Below are 23,865 nucleotides of genomic sequence, written 5' to 3'. Positions count from 1 at the left end.
AGAAAGACATTCATACAGGTTTGAAACAACTTGAGGGTGAGTAAATGATGACAGAATTTTCATTTTTAAGTGAACTATTCCTTTAAGAGGCAATGAATTGTGTATCCCATCATAATTATGTGTAACATCATTAAATGCAAAATGGTTTGATAGTACAATACTCTCAATTATGAAAAGAAGTATGAAGTGCAGTATAGTTTATTGGGAGACTAATTGAGTCGGTGATCCCCACTGATCTCTTTTACCACAGTTCTTATTACTCTTACGGTTCTCTGATTGGTGAAATCACACTGACTTCTGATTTGTACAAAAGTGCACCGCCCAGCAAAGGCAATAACTACACCAACACTGGAACTGAAAATTGAGTTTTCTGATTGAGTTTTCATGCTCAGTTTTCTCTTAATCTGACTGCAGTTGAGCACTGTCTGTCACTGGACAGATCATAGTCTAAGCAACCAATTCGTAACTTCACAAAACAAGTAGTTTCTGCTTTTGAATTTGTATGGCAGCCTATGCTATTGTTATCTCAGAGCTCATGATAGGTCTGTCTTGAAAGTTTTCTTTACAATTCTTTATAGATGGAGAAAATGTATGGGATTATTACTTGTGGTACCTGACTATCGAAAATGTCACAATGCAAAATATAATCCCCCCTTTTTTTAGTTTGGGGTGAAATAGTTTTCATGAGATTCGCTAATAGGGATGTTACAGACAGTTACAGACACTGTTTGGCATGAAATGATATTAATTGGTTCACTTTTGACTTAGCAGAATGTACGATTCATTTCGGCAGTATCTGCTCTGATGGATTGGAACACTCTAACAGTGCCATTACGGGGCCATTTGGTATAATCTGACAAGGCAGAATTTAAATAGTCCCAAGCAGTTCCTCTTAAAAAGCAGGAACTCTCTGCGCTCTTTCAAAACTCTGTTGGAGATTACATTCAAAGTGTTAATTTAGACAGACCTTTGAACCAAATTGAAGTTGAAAAGGTGAAATTAGTGCATTCAGGAAGCTAATAGTCAGTGCATCCCAAGTGTTGGACAGATATTCAATTCGTTGTTCAATACTTCTTGAAGGACATAATAGATTAGTTCCCCTGACATACAATGCATGTGTTTCAGACCAAATGAACATGTTTCTGCTGTGACATTAATCAAGACTTCAAGAAAATCAAGACAGGGTTCGCCAGGCATGCATCACCGCCGCCCTTACATTCTTTCAATAGTGGCAAGTGTTAATTGGTCTCGGGCTAAAAGCTGCAGAACTGACATTTTTCTAGGATCTTCTCTCATCATCTCTCCCTGCGGTTGTGTTTGTGTGATTGTTTGCCTGCAGGTCCTGTCATCCATGCCTGAGAGCAGCCCGACACCCAGAGGGCACAGAGACCCTGAAGACTCTTCGGCCAGCTGCAGCGACAGCAGCTCTGGTTCTGACGCTGATGGAGAAGACGAGAGTAGCAGCATCACGCAGGAGAAACTCAATCGCCCCGAACGCTCCAGTGAGTTCCTCCCCTTGGGCCTGTGAAAGAAATTGTGCTCTGGGAACCTCTATTAGGTCCTTTCCACAGAAATGATGCTGGTTCTCTTTTTCTCGAAATGGTTCCAGTGCAATCAATATGGTTCCATAAGTCAGGGTAATGTAAAGTTTAAAATTTGCGCATGACATTAAGTTCTCATCAGACAACAACAACAACAACAGTTCTGTCAGGTCCATTAAGTCAAGAACACACAGACAAAATAATTTAGAATTTAATTGAATAGATTGCAAACAGGTTGATGTTCCTGAATTGAAATTTGGCGGTATGGCTCTGTTCAGGGAGTCCTCTGACCTTTCATGAGCACCATGAAATAGCAGAGAGTCAGAGGACAGCAGCAGCAGCATTAGGGAACGCTCACACAGTTTTAGACTGTGAGAGCTAAAATATCCCCCTGTGAACAGAGCAGGGAACATGACATAAGCAAATGCCACGTTATGCATAACCGTACGTTCACACCGCCGCCGGCGAGAGCGGCAAAATTCGCTCTCGCCGCCCTGTCAGCGACGCCGTGGAAAGATTCGTGGACGCTCTGATGCTCTGACGTAGATCGAATGCTTGGTCTTTTTTAAAACTTTATTTAAAGGGGCCGCGAAGCAAACAAGCATGTCGATCGTTATGTTTGCAGAAAATGTATCGATGGAAAGAACTTAATTATAGTGACATGTTTGCTAACGAAATAAACAAATTAAAAGCCATTTGTTTGGTGTGGCTTTTGTGTTCATGGTTAAATGCTATTCTAATTTGCATTCCCGCTGAAAAACAAGCGTTCTAGCACGAATATCTTGCCTATAAATAGTGTTGCGCGCCTTCTTATGAAATTCAAATGATCAACCTCTCCTCTATTTTGCTTGGGAACTAATGTGGTCGGAACCTTTGTTACTTGACTGCGTTCTCTGGAATCCTCTCAAACGGAGCACATCTACATTCCGATTGGTTGCCGCCGGCTGCCGCCGAACCGCGTCATAGCTCATTTCCCTAAAGTTGAGCTGATTTCAACTTCTTCTCGCCGCTCCTCGCCGCTCTCACCGTCCAAGACGCGCCGCGCCGCCCTCGCCGGAGCTCGCCGCCGGCTCTCATTGAAAATGAATGACTTCCGGCCACTTTGACGCTCTCGACCTTTCATGAGCACCATGAAATAGCAGAGAGTCAGAGGACAGCAGCAGCAGCATTAGGGAACACTCACACAGTTTTAGACTGTGAGAGCTAAAATATCCCCCCAAACAAAACCACACCTGGCAATCCTCTGTGATACAGAGGATGATTTATTTGACTACATGAGCTATTCCCCCCAAAACAAAATTGAGTGTCTCGAACGGTGTCGACTGAGCCGCCCTAATTTAGCGATTTATATTAGTAAAAATATTAATTAATTACTGAAATGACTAATCAAGACCGCAATAGCTAAAACATGCTGTTACCAAGATTATCTGTCTTTAAACTGTTTGACAGTCTACAGTATAAGCTCTATGGATAGATGACTAATCCACCTCTGAGAACGAGCTAGATGAATAAATTAACAGCTGATAGCGCATTCAGGGGCGTTAACTGAGCAGAGCGCGAGCAAAATAATGATCAAATGTGTTTTATTATAATAACGAAACAAATCAGAGACTTGAGCTCATGGCTTTCTGGGCGTCAAGAATATCCCGAACATCGGGACGGAGGTATCGTTCGTAAGCAGCAGAAACCACCGCCCCATAGCTTAAAGGGTTAAACCGGAGCGAGTGTCGCCGCCGTAGTTGCTGCACAATGCGTAAGAATGAGCTGTATACGGTCCGGAGGCAGTCCGCAGAAGGTAATTCCTATCACAGCAAGCTGCTTGAATCTGCGCTGCATAGTGGTAAAAGCCAGCGTGAGCAACGCGATCAGTTGCCAATGACAACAGATAACGCACGTAGCCAATATGATCGCATAAGCATTTTTATGAAAACGACTAGTTAGATAAGCCCAAATGCCACACGGATAGCATTAACATGAAGCATGTTGCCAACACACTGATAGCTTTTAGCAATGAATATATTAAAAAGGAACTTAGCTTCGTGAAGATTTTCAGAGATGAATGGAGAATGAATCACGTCGAGTCCTGTGTCAATATTGCAGCAGAAGCGAGCAGCGAGCCAGCAGAAGCGAGCCAGCAGAACGAGCAGCAAGCATGTATGAGCAAGGTGAATGAGCTTTAAATAGGGCGCCTTGTTTGAGCTTTGGCCATTGAGCAGCGAGGGGAGTTAACCAGCTAATGCGGCTCAGCTGGAGCAGATCAGCTGACGGGACAGTGTTGATAGCAAATAGCATAAGCAGCGGCTTGACTACCTGGCCTGCCAGAACTGACGCTGACGCTCAATTTCTGATGGAAATGCAAAACAAAACTAGATTGCTGTCATTATAATCAAGAAATCGGTTTACACAGGAAACAGTCAATGCAGAGATGTGCCACGTGTTTCAAGCGTCTTGGAGACGTTGCCACTGTTCTTCTGGATTTAGTCTGTCTCAGTTTTTTCTGTTTCTTCATGTAATCACAGATAGACTCGATGATGGTGAGATCAGATCTCCGTGTGGAGCACCGGCTGTTGTCCGACTGCTTGTACATACAAAAATCTCACTGGATTATTACAATTAATGGCAAAATGAACGTTTAGAAATGTAAACTGATATTTCCTACTGACACACTAGAGCAAAAGATATAAATAACTAGCTTAAAACCGTTTTTCTTTTGGGTAAAAATATTAACGTGCCTAAGACTTTTTGCACAGTATTGTTATTTTTTAGGATTCTTTGATGAATAGAAAGTTCAAAAGAACAGCATTTAATTTATTTGAAATACAACTTTTTTTGCAATAATAAAAAAGTCTCTACTGTCACTTTTGATCAATGTAATGCATCCCTGCTGAATAAAAGTATTAATTTCTTACAAAAAAATATCTTACTGACCCTAAACTTATTTGTTACGGCTTTTGACTTTAGCATCAAAACAATCAAACAATCAAATTGTATTGATACATTTACAAGAATGAATTAATTACAAAATTAATGTACAAATCTTTTTGCTTTGATAACATAAAATGTAACATCCCCAAAAAATGTAATTCTCTATATTTTTCCATCACACGCTGCGTTTGATGCAGCTGTTAGAAGTTAATTGATTTGATTGCAATCAATTTACAGTCAGATGATTGCAAATAAAATAATTTCATTTCAGCATCATTTGAATGTGCTTCACAGTTGCATCAAACATTTTCAGTGTAGAAAACTTTAATGATTGTAATGGGAGTGATCTAGTTTTGTTTTGTTCAGCCTTGCCAGACTGAGTTGTTGTTTTGAGAACTTTACTTGATCTAACTAATGGACTTCTGACGTTATCTGTTCCTAGTTTTAGTCCAGGTTTTAGGGGTCTGCTCGGTGGAAAAGCTATTTATCACCTGTGGGCTGGGACTATTAGGGTAGACTTGGAGGTTCTGGGATGTTTTGCTGCTGAGCTGCTTTTATATGTGCTATCTGTCCCTCGATGGTTTCCAGATGACTGCGAGAGCTGCTTATGGCTTAAACTTTTAAGCAGCCTTTTGTCTAGCCAGACATATTAAATCTTCAGTGCCGTTTGCAGAGCCTGAGCTAAATTACAGATGTAAATCTACTATAATGCATTTGTTTACCTAATTAATACATGAAACAGAGAAAATCCATCTTTTTTAATTAGGGTCACAGTATTCGCTGGCCCAGTGCTGTGGCTCTTAATTTGACTGGCTGACTGCGGCAGGTGATGTGGTGAGAGGTCCCCCGGCTCTCATGCCATGCAGCTTTAATGAGCTTTTCTGATGTTTCAGTCCGCTGGTTTAAAGGGAGACCGGTCGCTCAGCTTGGGGAAAGCACAGGTTGGGTATAAGTTCAGAGAAGCACTTCTGGCGTACCTTGAAAACTGTGCAAACAAGCCCGAAAAAATGTTTTTTTTTGTTTCACAGTAGAGCTTTTTTAGAAGCTGAGTGTTCCTTGGGGTCCAGCATCTATCTATCTATCTATCTATCTATCTATCTATCTATCTATCTATCTATCTATCTATCTATCTATCTATCTATCTATCTATCTATCTATCTATCTATCTATCTGTCTGTCTGTCTGTCTGTCTGTCTGTCTGTCTGTCTGTCTGTCTGTCTGTCTGTCTGTCTGTCTGTCCGTCTGTCCGTCTGTTCCGTCTGTTCCGTCCGGACGGAAGCTGCTCTCACTATTACTATTACATGATTTATTAACATGGTTCAAATCAGCCATTATGTTTACAAGTATGGTTAAAACACATTTACAATACATTTTCAGTTTTACAGTAAAAGTTGCAAACCTTCAGAAACCTGTCCACTTCAGGAACTCATTCAACCCTGGGGGAACAGGGTTGAATGATTGAGCTTGAATTCATTCAAATCTACAGTTTGTGTAAAAACCCCCCCAGAATTTTCACTTCCCACCATGCACTGTGCAAGTTGTACAGGGTTGTGCACAAAATATGGGACACAGCTAAATATAATAATTTTGATAATTAAAATAAGGTATTAATTAACAATACCTTTTACACAATTATTTTAACAGCTTATGTCAAAATTATTTTGTTTGATTATTAGATACAGGTAAAAATGTAATAGACAGTATTTAGAAAGTGTCCAACAGTGATAGGACAGGCCAAAATGATGCATTTTATGTTAGATAATAATATGCAATAGTTCAATAATGGAAAACCAGTTTGTATCCTATTTTGGAAAGTGCCATAGATTGTGCAGTTTATTGATTATTCGTGCCTGACACAGTTGAAGCCATGACTTTTCCATTAGCCACTAAAAGTGGGACAAAGAAGCAAGCTGACAGGTTTATTTGGTGTGAAGGGGGTCACTGGTGATTGGGTTGCTGCCGAAGGGGGCATTAGGCCATTCTGGGGTGACATTGTTTGCCCCACACTACCCTGGGGCCATCTGCGATTTTCCGAGCTAAGCTGCTATAATACCCCTTTTGGCAACTTCTTCCCTCAAGATTCACGGATGAAGCGGCCATGCCGCTGGCCAGTTCACAAACTGGAGGTCATTCAAAATCGTAGATTTGCTGTATGCGTGTTTCAATTCGCTGTCCACCCTGAGTTGGAAACCTGACAGGTCTGCAGGATGATCACATGGTGCAGTGATTAAGGTTTTTTTAACGGATTTCAGATGTTTGACTTGATTTCCTTGGTGATCCAGGAGGGTGTGTGAATGTATGTGTCTTAAACTGAAGTCAAATGCTTTGGTTCTTTTTTTTAGGTCGCGTTCATTGGAAACCTACCCCTAAACCAATACGAGGTCCTTCCTGCTCCCCCAATCTTTCTGGGCTCATCCGCCGCTCCATGTCCTGTCCACGCTCCATATCCTCTCTGACTGCGCAGCCGCCTACCAACGAGACCAGACAGCCGAAAACAGCCACTCACATGGCTAATGCATCGCCTGCAGCCGCTCAAACAGCAGCCGTCATGACGCAGATGACCCCAGGTCGACCCCACTCAGCTTCTCGGTCCCATTCGCTCAGTCGCAACAGTTCCACCAACAGAGTTCCACACAGCAACAGTCTAGGTGCCATTCATCCCAATACGGCAAGTATTGGTTCTCTCTGTCACACATAGGGAATTTTATTATTTTTATTATATATTGCTCATTCTATTTATACAGTATATGTGCTGCCAATCCATATGCATGGAATACCCTGTCAAAAGATTACATTGATCTGATTTTGCAGTATACAACTAGAGCACACTATGTGGAATTAAATATATAATAATAAAGCAAGGACCTGCACTGACCTGACCTTCCATTTCCATCGTGATGAATGAACCAGAAGTTCAAGGGTTAATTTACACCCCAAGAAATAAAAAAAATAAAAAAACATAAAATATATTTTGCATAAAGAAAATGAACCTGATTTTAGATTTTTACATTGTGTCATTATATTCATGACAGTTAAGCACTTTTTTCCATAAATTATCAAATTTCCAGCTTTCCGTGTTTTCACTGTTATACGGTAGAGTTAATATGTGCTGATTTAAATACAGTATTTCAGAAATTCACCATTGAGAATAATTAAAAAAAAAAACTAACAAATTAAATCTACACACACTGAAATAGCGATAATTCAGAAAAAAATATAATATTGTATGAATGTGACTTGGGTATTTCATAATTGTTTTCACATATTTAAATGTTTTAATGCCTCAATATTTGGTTGGACTGACTAAAGTTAAGATATTTTTACATAAAAATTGCAACATACTGTAACATGTTTTTTTTTTCTCCCTAAATGGTTTCTGTATAGCAAAGGCTACATAGTTTGCATAGTTGACATAACTACATAGTTACATGGGAAATATGTTGAAAAGTTAAATGGGAAATATGTGGAAAAGTTAAATGGGAAATATGTGGAAATTTGTCACTATAGACACTACTGTGGACTGTGTATGCAGTATACAGTAAGCATTACTCTAGTATTTAATTCTAAACAGACATACATATCACGAGCACATCTATCTTTTTCTTTACCCTAGATGTCCTCTGTCTAGAGAGTCTGAACAGATGTTCACAATGATGGCTGATTTAGAGAAGATCTGGCAACACACCACCTGTAAAAATGAAAAATATAATTTTTATTTTCCCATCGCTGTCCTGAATCATTCCAATCCATCAAACAATAGAGATTCAACACAAACACACACACACACTCACGCGCACACACACACACACACACACACACACACACACACACACACACACACACACACACACACACACACACACACAAACATCAGTCAAGCTGTGTTTTCATACTGTGATAGTTTCTTCACATTTTCACACTCCTATATCTACTCTCGTTCTCTCACTCTCTCTGGGCATACCTTAGAGAGAAAAATTTGTCATATTGTGGAAAAATTGGGAGTGTGAAGCTAAATTGGGGCTCTATTTACGGGCACATTCATCTCGTGAATATCAGCACTCCCCCTTGTTCAAACTCTCATTAAGGAATATTAATCAGGAAAAACAGCACACACACTTATGCTCTGTTTAATAAGACTTTAAATTGTGTTTAGCAAGATGGACTACTACATCAGAGTAATTGTATATAGGATGCATGATCATCAAGTTAATAAGGCTTCATTTCTAATAATGGAACCTGTTTAATTAGGATTTGCAATCTTTCCTCAAAACTCTTCTAATACAAGGATTTTGTGCTGTGTTTGTAGAACTCTAATATGCCTCCATAGACTACTTTCAGTTTTTGGAATTTTTTTGCTCAGTATATGAAGCATTGAATGTGGTAAATCTTATGAAAACATGCCTGGGTTATATGGTACCTGACAAAACTTACAGATTTTTCTTAAACCAGCCAGTCCAACTAATTAAAAAATAAATAATTAGTACTGTCAAATCGAGTAATCGCATATAACATGAAAGTTTTGTGTTTATATAATGAGTGTGTGTGTGTGTGTGTGTGGTGGTGGGGGGGGGGGGGGGGGGGGGGGGGGTAGTGGGGGGTATACAGTATACAGTATACATATAATATATATAAATATAAACACAAGCTTTTATGTTAGGTTCGATTAATCGTGATTAATCGATTTGACAGCACTAAATACATATACATTTATTGAAATGCTAAATTTATAATTTATATTCTACACTAAAAACTGATAACCTGGTTACCTTGAGCTATTGCTACCTGATTGAACCCCTTAATATATATTTGTTTGTGTAATCAAATATGTTTAGGTTGATTCAGGGATTTTAAATCGTATTTTTGACTTAAATAGAATCAATTAGATGTTATCACATGAAGCACTTTTTAGGTATATTTTATTAACTTTTCCAGTGTACAACAAATATTTTTGCAATTTCCATTATTCTCCATGACTATCTCATTTGATTGGTGTTTTACTATGTTGCAAGAATCAACAAAAAATAATACCATGAATTTTAAATAGTTTAATAAATAAAACATACTAAATAAAATAGATAAAGAAATACTTTGATAAATTAAATAAATGTGTCTTTTTTCATTACTGAAATGAAAATTTGAGGAAAACAGTGTAGTTAATTGACATTAAATAATTTCTTCTTCTTTCTTTTGATTTTGGGATGAAACATATCACCTACATGTTCTTAAGATTTCCGTAATTCACCCTTGTGGGGCTTCAGGCTCTGATATACCTAACCCTAAAATATTCTGTAATTTTAAAACTTTTCCTCAGTTTGTGAAGCCTTATGTCTGAAAGTAGAGATCGCTGTTTTTTTCCTTCCCACAACGAGCAGTCAGGCGCCATACGAACACACTGCTGTGATGGCCGAAACAAACCTGATGACTGCAGAGAAAAGACGTCACACTTAATAACTCATCTTTATTGTGTGGGTTCTTTGCATGTGCAGGCGCAGGGAGAGACCCCGCTGAGTAAAGAGCAGGAGGCCGAGCTGATGCAGCAGACGCTGGCTGCGCTGGGGGAGATGAGGATTCGTTACCCCGGGAAGAGCGAGGAGGAGGCCGAGGCCGTGTTGGATGAGGTGAGCTACGCAGCTGAGAGAAAGCGCTCGGTCAGGGCAGGCGGACCGGCTGCTCTGTTCCCCTCGTTCCCCGAACTCATTTGAGGACGTCCGAGCCGTTCGCAGCATCTCTCGCTGTATGTAGAGTCATTAGACATCCACCTGTATGCTTAATGAGATCCATTAGCTGCCTGTGCAGAAACACATCTGGCCAACGGCACCTGTTTAAGGCACTTTTCCAGCATTCATTTACACATCACTTTCGCTGCGATTGATCTGGCGTACATTTGCACATCAACAATCACGGAAACGCAGCATTTAACATGAGAAGCACAATTGAACGGATGCTGGCTCTATTACCAAAGCTGTGAAATTGTAATTGGTGCTTTCCATGAAAACGGTACACTTTGGTAATTATTTTATTTCAATCATTAGGCACATTATCAGGCGTGTTAGGTAAAGTCTTATCTAACATAAAATTAACCTTGCATGAAAAATAGCTTGTTTTAATCACACTGATTGCCTAAAAACACCCCGACCCCTGTGAAGGTAAAAAAGTAGCGTTTGAATTTGAGAACTTGTACAGTAAATATTCACACTTATAAGTGTGAAGACAATAATTAAAACACCTACGGTTTGAATTCGAAATTGCAGAAAAATAGATGCAAATGTGTAAAATGACATTTACATGAACAAAAAGACTGGCACAAATGTGTATCATATATTTACTTTAGTCAGTTTTGCTGTGCAACCTCAGGTCGCCAACCTCTCAAATCCTGCAGTAGAGTCCTAAATCTTAGCGCCATGATTTGTATTACTACTTTTACAATATATCTATTGCAAAACTATTGTAACTATAATACTTTACAGTGTGTATATATATATATATATATATATATATATATACTGTATATATATATATATATATATATATATACACTCACCTAAAGGATTATTAGGAACACCATACTAATACTGTGTTTGACCCCCTTTCGCCTTCAAAACTGCCTTAATTATACTTGGCATTGATTCAACAAGGTGCTGAAAGCATTCTTTAGAAATGTTGGCCCATATTGATAGGATAGCATTTTGCAGTTGATGGAGATTTGTGGGATGCACATCCAGGGCACGAAGCTCCCGTTCCACCACATCCCAAAGATGCTCTATTGGGTTGAGATCTAGTGACTGTGGGGGCCATTTTAGTACAGTGAACTCATTGTCATGTTCAAGAAACCAATTTGAAATGATTCGAGCTTTGTGACATGGTGCATTATCCTGCTGGAAGTAGCCATCAGAGGATGGGTACATGGTGGCCATAAAGGGATGGACATGGTCAGAAACAATGCTCAGGTAGGCCGTGGCATTTAAACGATGCCCAATTGGCACTAAGGGGCCTAAAGTGTGCCAAGAAAACATCCCCCACACCATTACACCACCACCACCAGCCTGCACAGTGGTAACAAGGCATGATGGATCCATGTTCTCATTCTGTTTACGCCAAATTCTGACTCTACCATCTGAATGTCTCAACAGAAATCGAGACGCATTAGACCAGGCAACATTTTTCCAGTCTTCAACTGTCCAATTTTGGTGAGCTCTTGCAAATTGTAGCCTCTTTTTCCTATTTGTAGTGGAGATGAGTGGTACGCGGTGGGGTCTTCTGCTGTTATAGCCCATCCGCCTCAAGGTTGTGCGTGTTGTGGCTTCAGAAAAAATGCTTTGCTGCATACCTCGGTTGTAACGAGTGATTATTTCAGTCAAAGTTGCTCTTCTATCAGCTTGAATCAGTCGGCCCATTCTCCTCTGACCTCTAGCATCAACAAGGCATTTTCGCCCACAGGACTGCCGCATACTGGATGTTTTTCCCTTTTCACACCATTCTTTGTAAACCCTAGAAATGGTTGTGCGTGAAAATCCCAGTAATTGAGCAGATTGTGAAATACTCAGACCGGCCCGTCTGGCACCAACAACCATGTCTTGCTCAAAATTGCTTAAATCACCTTTCTTTCCCATTCTGACATTCAGTTTGGAGTTTGTCTTGACCAGGACCACACCCCTAAATGCATTGAAGCAACTGCCATGTGATTGGTTGATTAGATAATTGCATTAATGAGAAATTGAACAGGTGTTCCTAATAATCATTTAGGTGAGTGTGTATATACAGTATATATATACCAGCACATTTAATTATAGAAATAATTCGGTATTGTAAGATGTTTACATAATACATGGTTAAAGAACAGACAAAATGGTTTATTTCATGCTCTTGCATGATCTTTTGGCTCAAGTCTACCTTTTTCTAATTTATTTACACAAGAAACTGAGGACAACATTATCGCACCAGTACAGGTTCCAAACATTTTATTAGGCCACAGATACATTTGTACAGTTTATTTCAGGTGTTGTCGGCAATGCTGTAGCCACTAAATGATAACTATTGGTCAGGCATCGACCAATAAAACGGCTTCATATATATATATATACAAATTTATTACAATTGTGATACCTTGGCAGTTACATCATTTGGACCCTTTTTACAGGCTAGTGGGAAGAAAAATATATTATTTCATTCTATTTTCATAATTTTTTAAACAAAAGACAGTGTTAACTACATTCATTAAGCTCAACCATTCAACCGTGTTTCTCTGTTAGTTATTGTAAAACTAATGTAAACAAACAAATAGTTATCTTGAAAATATAGTAAAATACTGTAAATGACAAACCAAAATTTGGTCAAAATTCAGGTAACCCCTTCTAAGGTTTTAAACTGTATTTAGAAAAAAAATTATAAGAAGGACTGCACAAATCTCAAACCTCATATAAAATGACTAGAACATAAAACAGCTCATATAATATTTAGTCTGACCCCCTGATATTGACGATCAACAGTTTGAAGGTTAAGCATATTTTTTCACTGACACTTGACTTTTGAATGACTTGGAAATGACTCTTGAATTTCGACAGTGTTAAATATATATGTTTGTAATTAATACTTTTTAAAATTATTGGTGTAATTCACAGTCTAAATTAGTTATTAATGATTTAGCAAGGAAGATAAATGATAAATATGACAATCTCACACTTGGAAATAATTCATCCACTCATTTTAGTGGAAAGTACGAGAATGTATTCACTAGAAGCAGCGTGCACTGGTGCATGCACTGGTGCCACCGGGACCCAATGAGGAGAGTGCGTATATTTTATTGATAATGTAAATGATGTAAATATATTCACACATTCAGATCAATGTTCCAACAAGTTAAAAATGTATTCTTGGGGAGAAAACTTATGCGAATGGACTGTTCCTATTCAAGGTCCTTGTGTTTGGAACATAAAAGAAAGGGATACAGACAGACAGACAGACAGACAGATAGATAGATAGATAGATAGATAGATAGATAGATAGATAGATAGATAGATAGATAGATAGATAGATAGATAGATAGATAGATAGATAGATAGATAGATAGATAGATAGATAGATAGATAGATAGATAGATAGATATTAAAAATATTCAGTCTTTCACACAGAGACAATAATTGTGCATATTGCAATAATGGAATTATTTTCATTTGCTCCTTTAGATTCAGAACAACTGGAAATACCATAAGCCAAAAGTTGCGTCTTACTGGCTGGTAAAGTTAGATGCCACCAAACAAAGGAAGGTGAGTGGACTAAAAAATGCATGAAGTTTGCAAAAAACATAAACACTCAATATTTTGTTTGATAAGTTAGAGTCTCAGGTGACCAAAGTGTATGGTAAAAAAAAACAATGGGTGTCTTAAAACATGCCATTTGGATCTGTCTTAACAGAAGACATGATGCAACAAAATGAAACTGTTCAAAGCCACTCAATTTCAACACTATTACAGTAGTGAACGACATGTGGTTACAGCAGGTTACAGGTGTTTTGATTTGACACAGTAGGCTGGACGTTGTAGGATGGGCATGACAGACTGATATAATGAGGGATTGTCTCGTTCCACAAGCTGATTATCAGCCGAAGTTTGAGGGATCAATCAGAATGGAGTTAACATGCCTCATACAAGGCCATTAAATCAGACATATTGTTGAAAGTCAGTTCACAGATGTCGACGAGCAGAATGGTGTGAGGGAGCTGGAGGGCGAAGAGAAAGATGAGCGGAAACTCACTGAGACTTCTTCCATTACTCTTCTTCTGGATTTTAATGTTCACTGTACCCTCCAGTATCTTTGGGAAGTCCGTTTCATTTGAGCAAAATTGGTTCATTAGGGCATTTCATATAAATTAATGATGCATTGATTCATTTGAACATTGTGCCTAGAAGTCCCTGCATTTTTGTAGCAAAATAAACATTTACAGTATTTAAACTGTTACTATCATAAGTTGAATTCATAATTAATTTTAGGTGTATTTAATGTGCATTCTTAAATAGCTTCAGTGAAGTTTGGTATTTTTTGTAAGGAACTTTTAGGGCCAGATTTACTAGCAGCTTAACCCTCTTTTGGCTTAAAAAAAAACCTACTGTCAGGATTTACCAAAGACACACAGTGAAAAATTAGTACTGAAAGGCGTGGACAGGGTTATTTTTGCAGCTGACCTTATTGCATGTGCATTTGAGTTTCCCTTTGAAGAGCAACATTTATGGGAGGAGAGTATATCACGCAACAGGATTTACTAAGTCAATTCACTGGTATTTGTGCCATTATTTACCACCCAAAAAAAGCATGTCTTAAACAAGAGACTAATGTGCGCTGCTCTTGGTAGATTGTTTTGGTCAAATGATCCGTCTGCGTTCTTTAATTTGCTCAGTAGTTCGCCAGTAGATCATGCGCAGAACTTTCCACTCCCAGGGTATTTTTAATCACTATTATTTATCTGATTATTTCATGAAGGTTTTGGACATTGTTCGTACCAACATCCGCTCAGTGCTGCAGAGGATTTGGAGTGAACCGGATGTGGAGAGTCTACGTCTTTATCACCTTTTCAACCGTGTTTTTAACCGTCTGCTCTGGAGTCACGGTCAGGGGCTCTGGAACTGCCTCTCCAGCTCTGGGTAAGAGAATTATATTCTGCCTTTAAAGTCAACATGAAATTAGAATTAAGCATATTTACATTTACTTTATTAATACACATTCCTGGTCTTACTGTGAATTATTCATCAGCGCACATCATTTCAAAGAAAAAATTGGATATCTTCTTAAAATCCATCTCCTTGTTTATTGAACTGTTGTGTAAAAGCAATGTCACACTCGTAATTGGTCGGAATTTCAGTGCGACTGTGATATTGCTTAATTAATATTCGTTATTACACTTGTAAATGTCACATTATGGAAGATAAGTGGGTTTGTAAGAGTGTTTAATGTTGAAAAGGCATTGAGACGGAACATAACTACGGCCATGAGAAAAATGGTCTCTGTTTTGTCTTTATTGACTCAATCGTAAGTTTTGATATAGACTTTTACTTCCTTAGAGAGTCACACATAGAAGCATACACGCGTGCTGTTATAATACACATAGACTCTTACATGCTGCGATTTTATCAGCTCTGAGAGCAAACAGCAGGGACTCCTCCTTATTGACCGCCTTTCTCCCTTTAGTCATTGCGAGCGCTTCTCGGAGGCTTTGTGTGGCCCAATCACTCTTGTAATTGCCACAGAGTGAAGGATGTTATATAGCCAGGTTTAGACCATTTGGAGTTGATGAGAGCGAACACAGCTCTAGGGGATTAGAAGCAGTGCCAGCAACCCATGCTGCTTCTGTTTAATCAGGCCTTGACGTGTGAAGGTGGCCCATGAGCCGGTAGCGGGGAGCGCTATCAGTGGGAGAGCACTGCATAGCCTTCCTGCCTGTAATGTACAATTCAGATCCCTAGAAGTTACATTTCATCATCTCTACAATGAAACCTCATCTCCTCTGCCAAGACTTTAAAGAGACTTTTTATCGTTTCTTTCTTCAACAAGAGCCAAAAGAACGAGAATCCGACCCTTTAACCTTCCTAACAGATTGTTCCAGCAGTGTCTATTACAATAAAAGCTGGCCTGTAGCGCCTGCATGATGACAAACGACAGCAAAATGTCAAAATCAGTATTTAATCAGTCATTTAAAAAAAAATATATTTTTTATAAAAATGTTATAATGTTCCAGGGAAGACAGACTTCTCTCTGATGACGTATGGCAGACTTTTCCCGCTTAAACTATTCCCCTCCACAATTGACTGCCAGCTTTTCTTTTTCAATAACCTGTTACACTCATATGTCACAATATGGAAGAACATGTCTGTTGTGTTAAGGATGTTTAGGTATTTTGTACTGGAAAAGCACTATACAGTACATTGGAATATATATATATATATATATATATATATATATATATAGGGCTTGACATTAACACCCACCAATATAATACACATTTTATACATTTTTCAATTGTAGTATTTAAAAAGGCATCTGAAATAATAAACTAAGTACAATGTTGCGTTGTCAGAAATATTGATTTATCGATACATACCGATACTTAAAGGCACACTGTGGAACTTTTCAACCTTTATAATATATTACCAAAACCCATTGAGATGGTACATCGACTTACAATAGGTTGAATGACACGTCTGCCGAAGCCTGAAGGTGTCTGTATCGCTTTTACTAGCACTATGTAACTTCGGGTTTCGGGTAGGAACCCGAGCACAAAAAGAACTACAAAATTCGACCGCTTTACGGCATACGTCACTTCCCCCACCACCCCAACTTCCTCAAATTCTAACGTGAGAGCTCAACTCGCGTTTGATTGCCGGCGTCTGTATGTTGTCGTCATGGCTGAAACAACAGCTACTCGGAAGAAAGCGAAGAAAGCAAAGATTTTGTCAGAGGAGACCAAAAAAAGAAAAAGGGAGAGTTTAAAATAAACATCGGCATAAAAGTGTATATATAATGTAATATTTACTGCGAATTCGTGTAACAAAACTGATATAAGTCACAACATACTGCCGTATACAAATGTAAATGTAAATGTTTTTTTTCCCTTTCAGCTCATATATGTTTGTATTTGTGTAAAAGGAAAAACAAACTGAAGACTACAAATAACGGAAATATGTAGTGAGTTATATCAGTTTTGTTACACGATTTCCTGACTACTCGATTTCATCTCCAACCCATTGCAAAGAGATCCTGAAGACGTTAATTGTTTGCTTCAGGTGTGTTTGATTAGGGTTGGAGATGAACTGTGCAGGACAGACGATCGGCAGGAGCAGGATTGGGCAACCCTTGTCAATGCGACTTACCTGATCAGACATTGTTTTCTGCGTATGCTACTTTTATTCAATTTGTTTTCTTTATAGGATTTATATTATTAATCTTATATTTATATTATTATTTTGGTCAGTAGTGAATCGATTAACTTTCTCCAACATACAAATCAAATGCCGTCTGCACACACATAAAGACACGGGAGGTTGACCGGTTGACTGTTTGTTGACTTTTGCGACAATGCTGCGGCGCTTGTGGCCTCTAGGGGCACTAGACGTGAAAATTACAGGTCGAGCGCACCCTAGTGGCCAAAAATTCCACAGTGTGCCTTTAAATATCTGAAACTATTCCGCAGGATACACAATACCAACTCACTCGTTTAATTTGCTCCGGATTAATATTGTTGGTGTTACAGGGCTTGACTTTCGGCGAGGGATTGCGCGTATTGGGCATAATTTTACTCATTCACGCAGATTTTGTGCTCACACCCAAAGTGCGCGTACATAAAGACAGGTATATTGGCTATATAAAATAGTATAATGTGTCCGTGCGTCAGCTCTTAAAGTGACAGCAGCCTAATATACAGGCTGCCAAATTATGAGATAATATAAAAAAATATCTACTGTATATGGCAGTGTATATATATATATATATATATATATATATATATATATATGGGTTCCACAATGGACCAATATGAAGTTGTTATTAAGAGGTTTAAGTCGAGTTTATGTTGTGTACACTTGCCATGCAACACTGTAACTTGATGCATTTATATAAAATTGCACTGATGTGCAGTCACAGGTGTGCATATACAGTAATTATTTAATTTAACCGTGTAAAACGTGACTCATCTATTTAATTTGGATGAAGTTGAAAATATCCATTTAACTATGTTCATTTTTACCATTTTGAATCTTAATGAGACTTGTGAGACTTATCATTCAGTTGTTGGGAATAATCTTATATTTTGGTTTGTGTCCATGAAGTTCATTAACTACAATAATCAATTGAAAATATCTAAAAATTGTAATTGACTGGATTATTTAAAAAAATAATTACCACATGCCATGGCTATTTAATATTTAAACTGTTTTTGAGTTTCCAGTAAAAGATAACTATACCATGTAATATTGTTACTGTGATATAAAAGTATGCATACTAGGACATATAATGTTGGTAGGTACCACCCACTTCTTGGCTGTGGTATTCATGTGCGTATCTTCCTTCAGCAGGTCATCATGGGAGAGCGTCTTCAGTAAGAGCAGTGAGGTGGTGACCGCGCATGAGCTGAGGTGCTGCCAGCGTGTTGTACAGTTGTGTAGAGACTGTCTGCTTGTAGTCTACAAGTTCGTGGCCGACTCGCGCGGTTCTCTCAGCGGACTTAGCCCAGACTGGGACGACACAAGGTATAGTTACCCTCTTCAAACGCCCATGACGATGCTGTTAAAAGAATGTATTGACACTCACATCACCATTAGTACAGTTAACACTGCAGAACTGCATTTTATAAAATATAAATAAAACAAAAACAGAAGCACAACACGTGGCACTGGCTATAGTACAATTGCATATTAATCAAGAGGGAGAACTCATGAAACCTTTGCATGCAGTATTTCAGTACAAACACTTGTATTTAAAATATTTGATGTAAAGTCAATGCAAGTCTTTTCAGGGCAAAATACACCCCCTTTCTATGTATAAATATTGCCCATTATACAGAATATTACAATTGATTCACAAATCAGCCTTGTATAAATAATGCGCTATACACACATTTTCTGAATGTTTACAAGGAAGTGTTCCACATTTTTGTGCTGACACACTTACCTTACCACTTTTGTGCATGAAACATGCATTCAAACCTAACACTCCAGCACAACAGCAGAAGCACATCTGAAGGACTCGTTTCATTCACTCAATTCATTAGAAAGGACGTAAATTTGCTCCACATTTGCTGAAACCCATGCACAATTTGGTTCTTATCACCTTATATTTGACAAGTTCAATTCATGTCAAACTGATTCTACAATTGTGATTAGCCGAATCGGGTTTGTTAGGAGGTTTTAAGCACTGCAAAGTTGTTACAGAAACTGCAACTGAAGTAGTATTTATATGTAAAGCCCATTGATATTTTTTTCTTTCTGTAAGAAAAGATTTTATGCTTAAAACAAGAAAAAAAAATTAAAGATATTCTCTGAAAACAAGTATATCTTACTACCTATTTTTAAAGCAAATCAATTTGTTTTGTGTTAAGGATGTTTAGGTATTTTATTTACTGGAAAAGTACTGTACACTGGAAAAACAGCAACTGATAAAGTTGCCCCTCCCCTCCAAAATCCAGTAGGAATTTTAGTATGAATCCGATCTGGAGTTTAACTTCTAAGTTGGTCACGATACTTTGACTAACAGAAAGCTTCTTGGTTTGAAAGTGACTTCTGTGTGAGCGGTGCTTCATGCATTAATACACTACTGGCAATGGACAACAGGCCTTTTCAATGAAATATCACAAATCTGATTCTTGCAGAGCATTTTAGCTTGTCCTATTAGGATATTGTTTATTATTAGAGCTGATCAGCTCCATTTAAATCACCTACCTTCTTGATGTGCTTATGCAGACATTGCGTGTGAATTTTACCTGAGATTAAGCTACATGAGTTTAAGCACTTAAGTGTAGTTTATGAATCATGCAGAATTATTCAGATTCAGATTCTGTCCTTCGAGTCTGGCCTGGTGACTACCCAGAAATTTGTCCTTGTTTGCTCGACACTCATCTTGTGATTCCACCCCCTTGGACTTTCTTTTGGTTTTGGATCACACTCTCTCCCCTCCAGTTTGTCTGATCTTCGGCCATAAACCTTTGTCCACCTGTTTGCTGCTTTGTTTTGCTGTATTTCCATGGGGGCATAACCTCAGAGAAACCCAGCCAGTCATTTTCGATTTCCTCTCAGCTCTCCATCCTAGCCAATATCCGCTCTCTTCTCACACTTGTGTTCTCTCAGGACATGCCTCATTGACGGCTCATTGCTGGAACGGCCCTTGGGGATCCGTTATTTTTCAATCAGCCGGCATCTGCTTTGCCTCGTTAGGAAAATGATGCCTGGGTAACAGTCTCATCCTTGCTTCTTACTCTATCGCCGCCACCTCATTCCTTGTTCTGATCCATCAGGTGACTGTCATGTCTCCCGATAGAAGCTGTAGAAGTCACATGACATACCAGAGATGTGCACTTTGCCCAACTAACCCATTAGTTAAGTCTGCACAAAATCAAAATTGACCATATGTACTTCATGTTCTAGGTCTATAATGCATGATTGCATCAGTGCACATTATTTCAAGAAAATGTTTTCAGAATCTTTGTTCAAAATGTAACAAATTGCTCTGACTCTGAAACGACTTATTGGTTGCCATCATCCAAGACCCTTCTCTCTAACCACTTGTTATATGCAGGTATTTTTTTTTTTTTTTACATTCCAATCAGTTTCTTATGGCTAGAATCAAGTCCTAGATTTTTATTTTAAATATTTTTTGGAAATTTGTCAGAATATGGAAGTATGCGAACATTCACCTAACATGAGCGTAATGTGAAACTTTGCTTTTAAAAGTAATGGTACATTATTCTGTTACTCTTAAAACAGTAGGCTAAATCGTTAAAAATCCACTTACAGAGTAGACAGCTTTGTTCATAATAATGAGAGCAATAGTTCGCTGTTGTCGGTCGATTGCATTTGTGAGTAAATAAATAGAAAATGTACACCTGTTACGCATTTAAAAAAGTAACTCTGCATTAAGGTGCAGATTTAGTAAAGCATTACTTCAAAAAAGGGTTGCATGTGTAGGGTGTTACCACCAACTCAGGTTCAGTGTTTAGTCACGAAAAGTAAGAGCAACCCACAAAATTATAGTATAAATGAAAATAGGTGCCATTGGAAGTTTTGTGAGATTTATTTTTCAAGATGTAGAACTACAGAGATTTCTTTCTTAACTTTTGAGAAACCTAATATGATATCTGGTGTATGGGGAAGTCTCCTTTTTCTCTCAAAGTGTCTAAAAGTTCTTTCTCAAAGTTTTATGCAGCATGTGGCAGTCTGGTGATAGAGTGTAGGCTTTAAACAAGCAAACAGACGTGAGATATGTGCAGATCTTCGAGCGATTGTGTGTAATTAGTAAAGCACACACACGTTCGAAGGTTAGACAGCTGGCGGTTCTCTAGGGGCTTTGCACTGGCAGGTTTTTCCAAGAACTGCTCAGTGATCAAAAGCCAAAGACCTGGAGGAATCCTCACAGAGGTCCAATTAAACACTGCCTGCAGCCTGATTGGACCCTGAGTGATGGAGCTCTCTCATGGATGAGACTTCCTTACAGGGAATTCTTCAGAGCCAGAAAGGCCCACCTCCATATATGTTCATATTTGAATTTCATATTCCTTTGACATTTCCTTTTGTTGACCAAACTCGGCAGTCTTTACTGAAAAATATGCTAATGAGGCTCAACCCCAACCCACAACCATTTCCTGAGAACTCACCTGTGTGGAGTTCCCAGAGGAAAGAACCAAAAAAATCGGGCTGATTTTTTTTAAAGCTTTAATGAAAGGAACGTAGAGAAAGACCATGTGCGCATGATGTGAAAGGTGGCTCGGTGTGTGTGACGGAGACATTCATCGATATTCATCATTGTCCAGAGGTTTTATGATCCATAAAACATGGATGACATCCATGTTCCTTATTAAATATTGGCGATTGAAGGGGATGCACTGCAAACACATGCTTAGTGCGGTATCATGAGAAGATTCAAGGGCATTCTTTTATAAAATTTAATTTGATTCTTCCCAAGTCTCTTGGCCCTGTCTTTCTGCAGCAGGAGCTTTAGAACAAATCTTCTTTAGTTAGATAAAGAGCAGCCCTAATTTGTACTGGCATTATGTATTGCTGTCGTAACTACATCATTGCATTCATACAAAGCTACTTCTTTCATTCATACAAAGCCACTTCCTGGGCTCCTGAGTCGTGACAATTATTCTTTTGTTTTTTTCATTTATTATTTAAAAAATCCATTTATACAAACAATAATTTCAATACAATTCTTCTATGATGAACAAGTTTTCAGTTTTTGAATTGTTACAAAATATCTTATTAGAAATTCTTGAAAAAATTACTTTTTAGGTATTATTATTATTATTATAAAGCCTGTACGAAGTAGTATTGATTTATTGATTGATTTTAATGAGTGAAGCAGTTTTATTTTTTTTATTATATATATTGTTTTAAATATTAATGATTGAAAAACTCTTGTTTGCCAAATCAAAGTCACTGTGGCACAACCAACATGCAGGAAATTATTTCACAAAAAAAGCCAGAAAACAGAAAACGTTTGCAAAACCATATGAGACTTAAAAAACGTAGTACATGTATACCTATTAGAAATATAAGAACTATATTTCTAAAAGACGTTTCCTGTTTATCATTTCAGACATCCTTGTCATTGCCCCACAGTTTTTATTTTTTTTGACATTACTAAAAGGAGAGAGAGAAAAAAGAAGAAAAATTTGTCGGTTAGGAGTTTGTTCAAAATGATTTAGTGTATGGTGTTAGTGATTTAGTGTTATTTAGCACAACTTGTTGTTTTTTTATTACTGTGTTATTTAATTAATTAACTGTTTAAATTGCCTTGTTTCGAGTAGAATTATAATTAAGCTGTATTAGCAAGTGTGGGTCGTCAGCTGTCCAGGCTGGTTACCCTCCTTTCTGTGCAGGCTCTAATTATCTAACCTGTCCTGTCGTGGAACATCCTGTGCATTAAACAAGTTGTTATCTGTTAAAACAAGTCCCGTTCAGCCACTTGTGTCACTCATTATTAAAAACGGCACATTGTAAACGTGAGGGTCAGCGGAGGGGACGGGAATCTAAAGCATCAGCTGGAGAGCCGAGAGAGAGCCTGATCTCTTTAGGTGACCTTTGTGCCTCTAATCCTGCCTTTGAGTTTGGCATCCGACCCCTATTTCTGATTCCTCTCTCCGTCTGTGCAGGTATCTGCTGCCAGTCACTTCCCAGTTCATTATCAAGTGGCCGTCTTCAAGCTTCGGCCGCTCGGCGTCCTCGACTCGCCCCCGCAGCGTCTTTACCACAAGGATGGGCCACTTCTGATGGCCGCTGGACTCCTGATAGGGGAGAACGCATTCAGACCTCTGTGAGAAGGGCATAATGCCTGGGACCTCCGCAAATTCCTGGAGCGTATTTAAGTGGATTTGCCTGCCTGCTTTGGTAATGCATCCGATGCATATGATCGACAGTTCTCTGCCTCCCTTCTGCTGTGTAAAAAAAAAAAAAAAACTCTGCATTGCTATCTCCCTTGGGATGCTTGTAAATAAATTGATAATGTTCATCATCTTTACAAGTCTGTACAATTTATTACATGGATTCCAGGGAATGTTTTAGTGTCATGGAATCAGAAAAGGTCATGGTAACCTTTGGTTTTTTGCTTTTTTTTTTTTGCTTTGGCAATAGTGGTACTTTTACTCTGTTTTTTTCCCTAACATGATGTAATTTTCTTAATATTCAATTTATAATTTACATAATTC

At 38.4% G+C, this 23,865-nt stretch overlaps 1 protein-coding gene across 2 annotated transcripts in view; it reads left to right on the top strand.

Moving 5' to 3' along the window:
* The window catches only part of ttll7 (tubulin tyrosine ligase-like family, member 7), a 148,001-nt gene extending 124,384 nt beyond the window's left edge, over positions 1-23,617 (top strand). The window contains exons 15-21 of one of the 2 annotated variants that reach the window (XM_056243582.1): positions 1,340-1,502; positions 6,809-7,134; positions 9,953-10,084; positions 13,649-13,729; positions 14,940-15,100; positions 18,524-18,697; positions 23,314-23,617. In XM_056243582.1, coding sequence (XP_056099557.1) covers positions 1,340-1,502; positions 6,809-7,134; positions 9,953-10,084; positions 13,649-13,729; positions 14,940-15,100; positions 18,524-18,697; positions 23,314-23,431 — 1,155 coding nt within the window. In that variant the 3' untranslated portion in view covers positions 23,432-23,617. Of the gene's footprint in view, positions 1-1,339; positions 1,503-6,808; positions 7,135-9,952; positions 10,085-13,648; positions 13,730-14,939; positions 15,101-18,520; positions 18,698-23,313 lie in introns of both variants that reach the window. The other variant, XM_056243581.1, reaches the window with a different exon arrangement.
* Positions 23,618-23,865: the final 248 nt, after the last annotated feature.

The sequence above is a fragment of the Rhinichthys klamathensis genome, unplaced genomic scaffold (assembly GCF_029890125.1).
Source record: "Rhinichthys klamathensis goyatoka isolate OS25496 unplaced genomic scaffold, OSU_Roscu_1.1 h1tg000814l_1, whole genome shotgun sequence".
Lineage (NCBI taxonomy): Eukaryota > Metazoa > Chordata > Actinopteri > Cypriniformes > Leuciscidae > Rhinichthys > Rhinichthys klamathensis.
The sequence above is the reverse complement of the archived record's forward strand: the minus strand, read 5'-3'. Positions and strand labels throughout refer to the sequence as shown.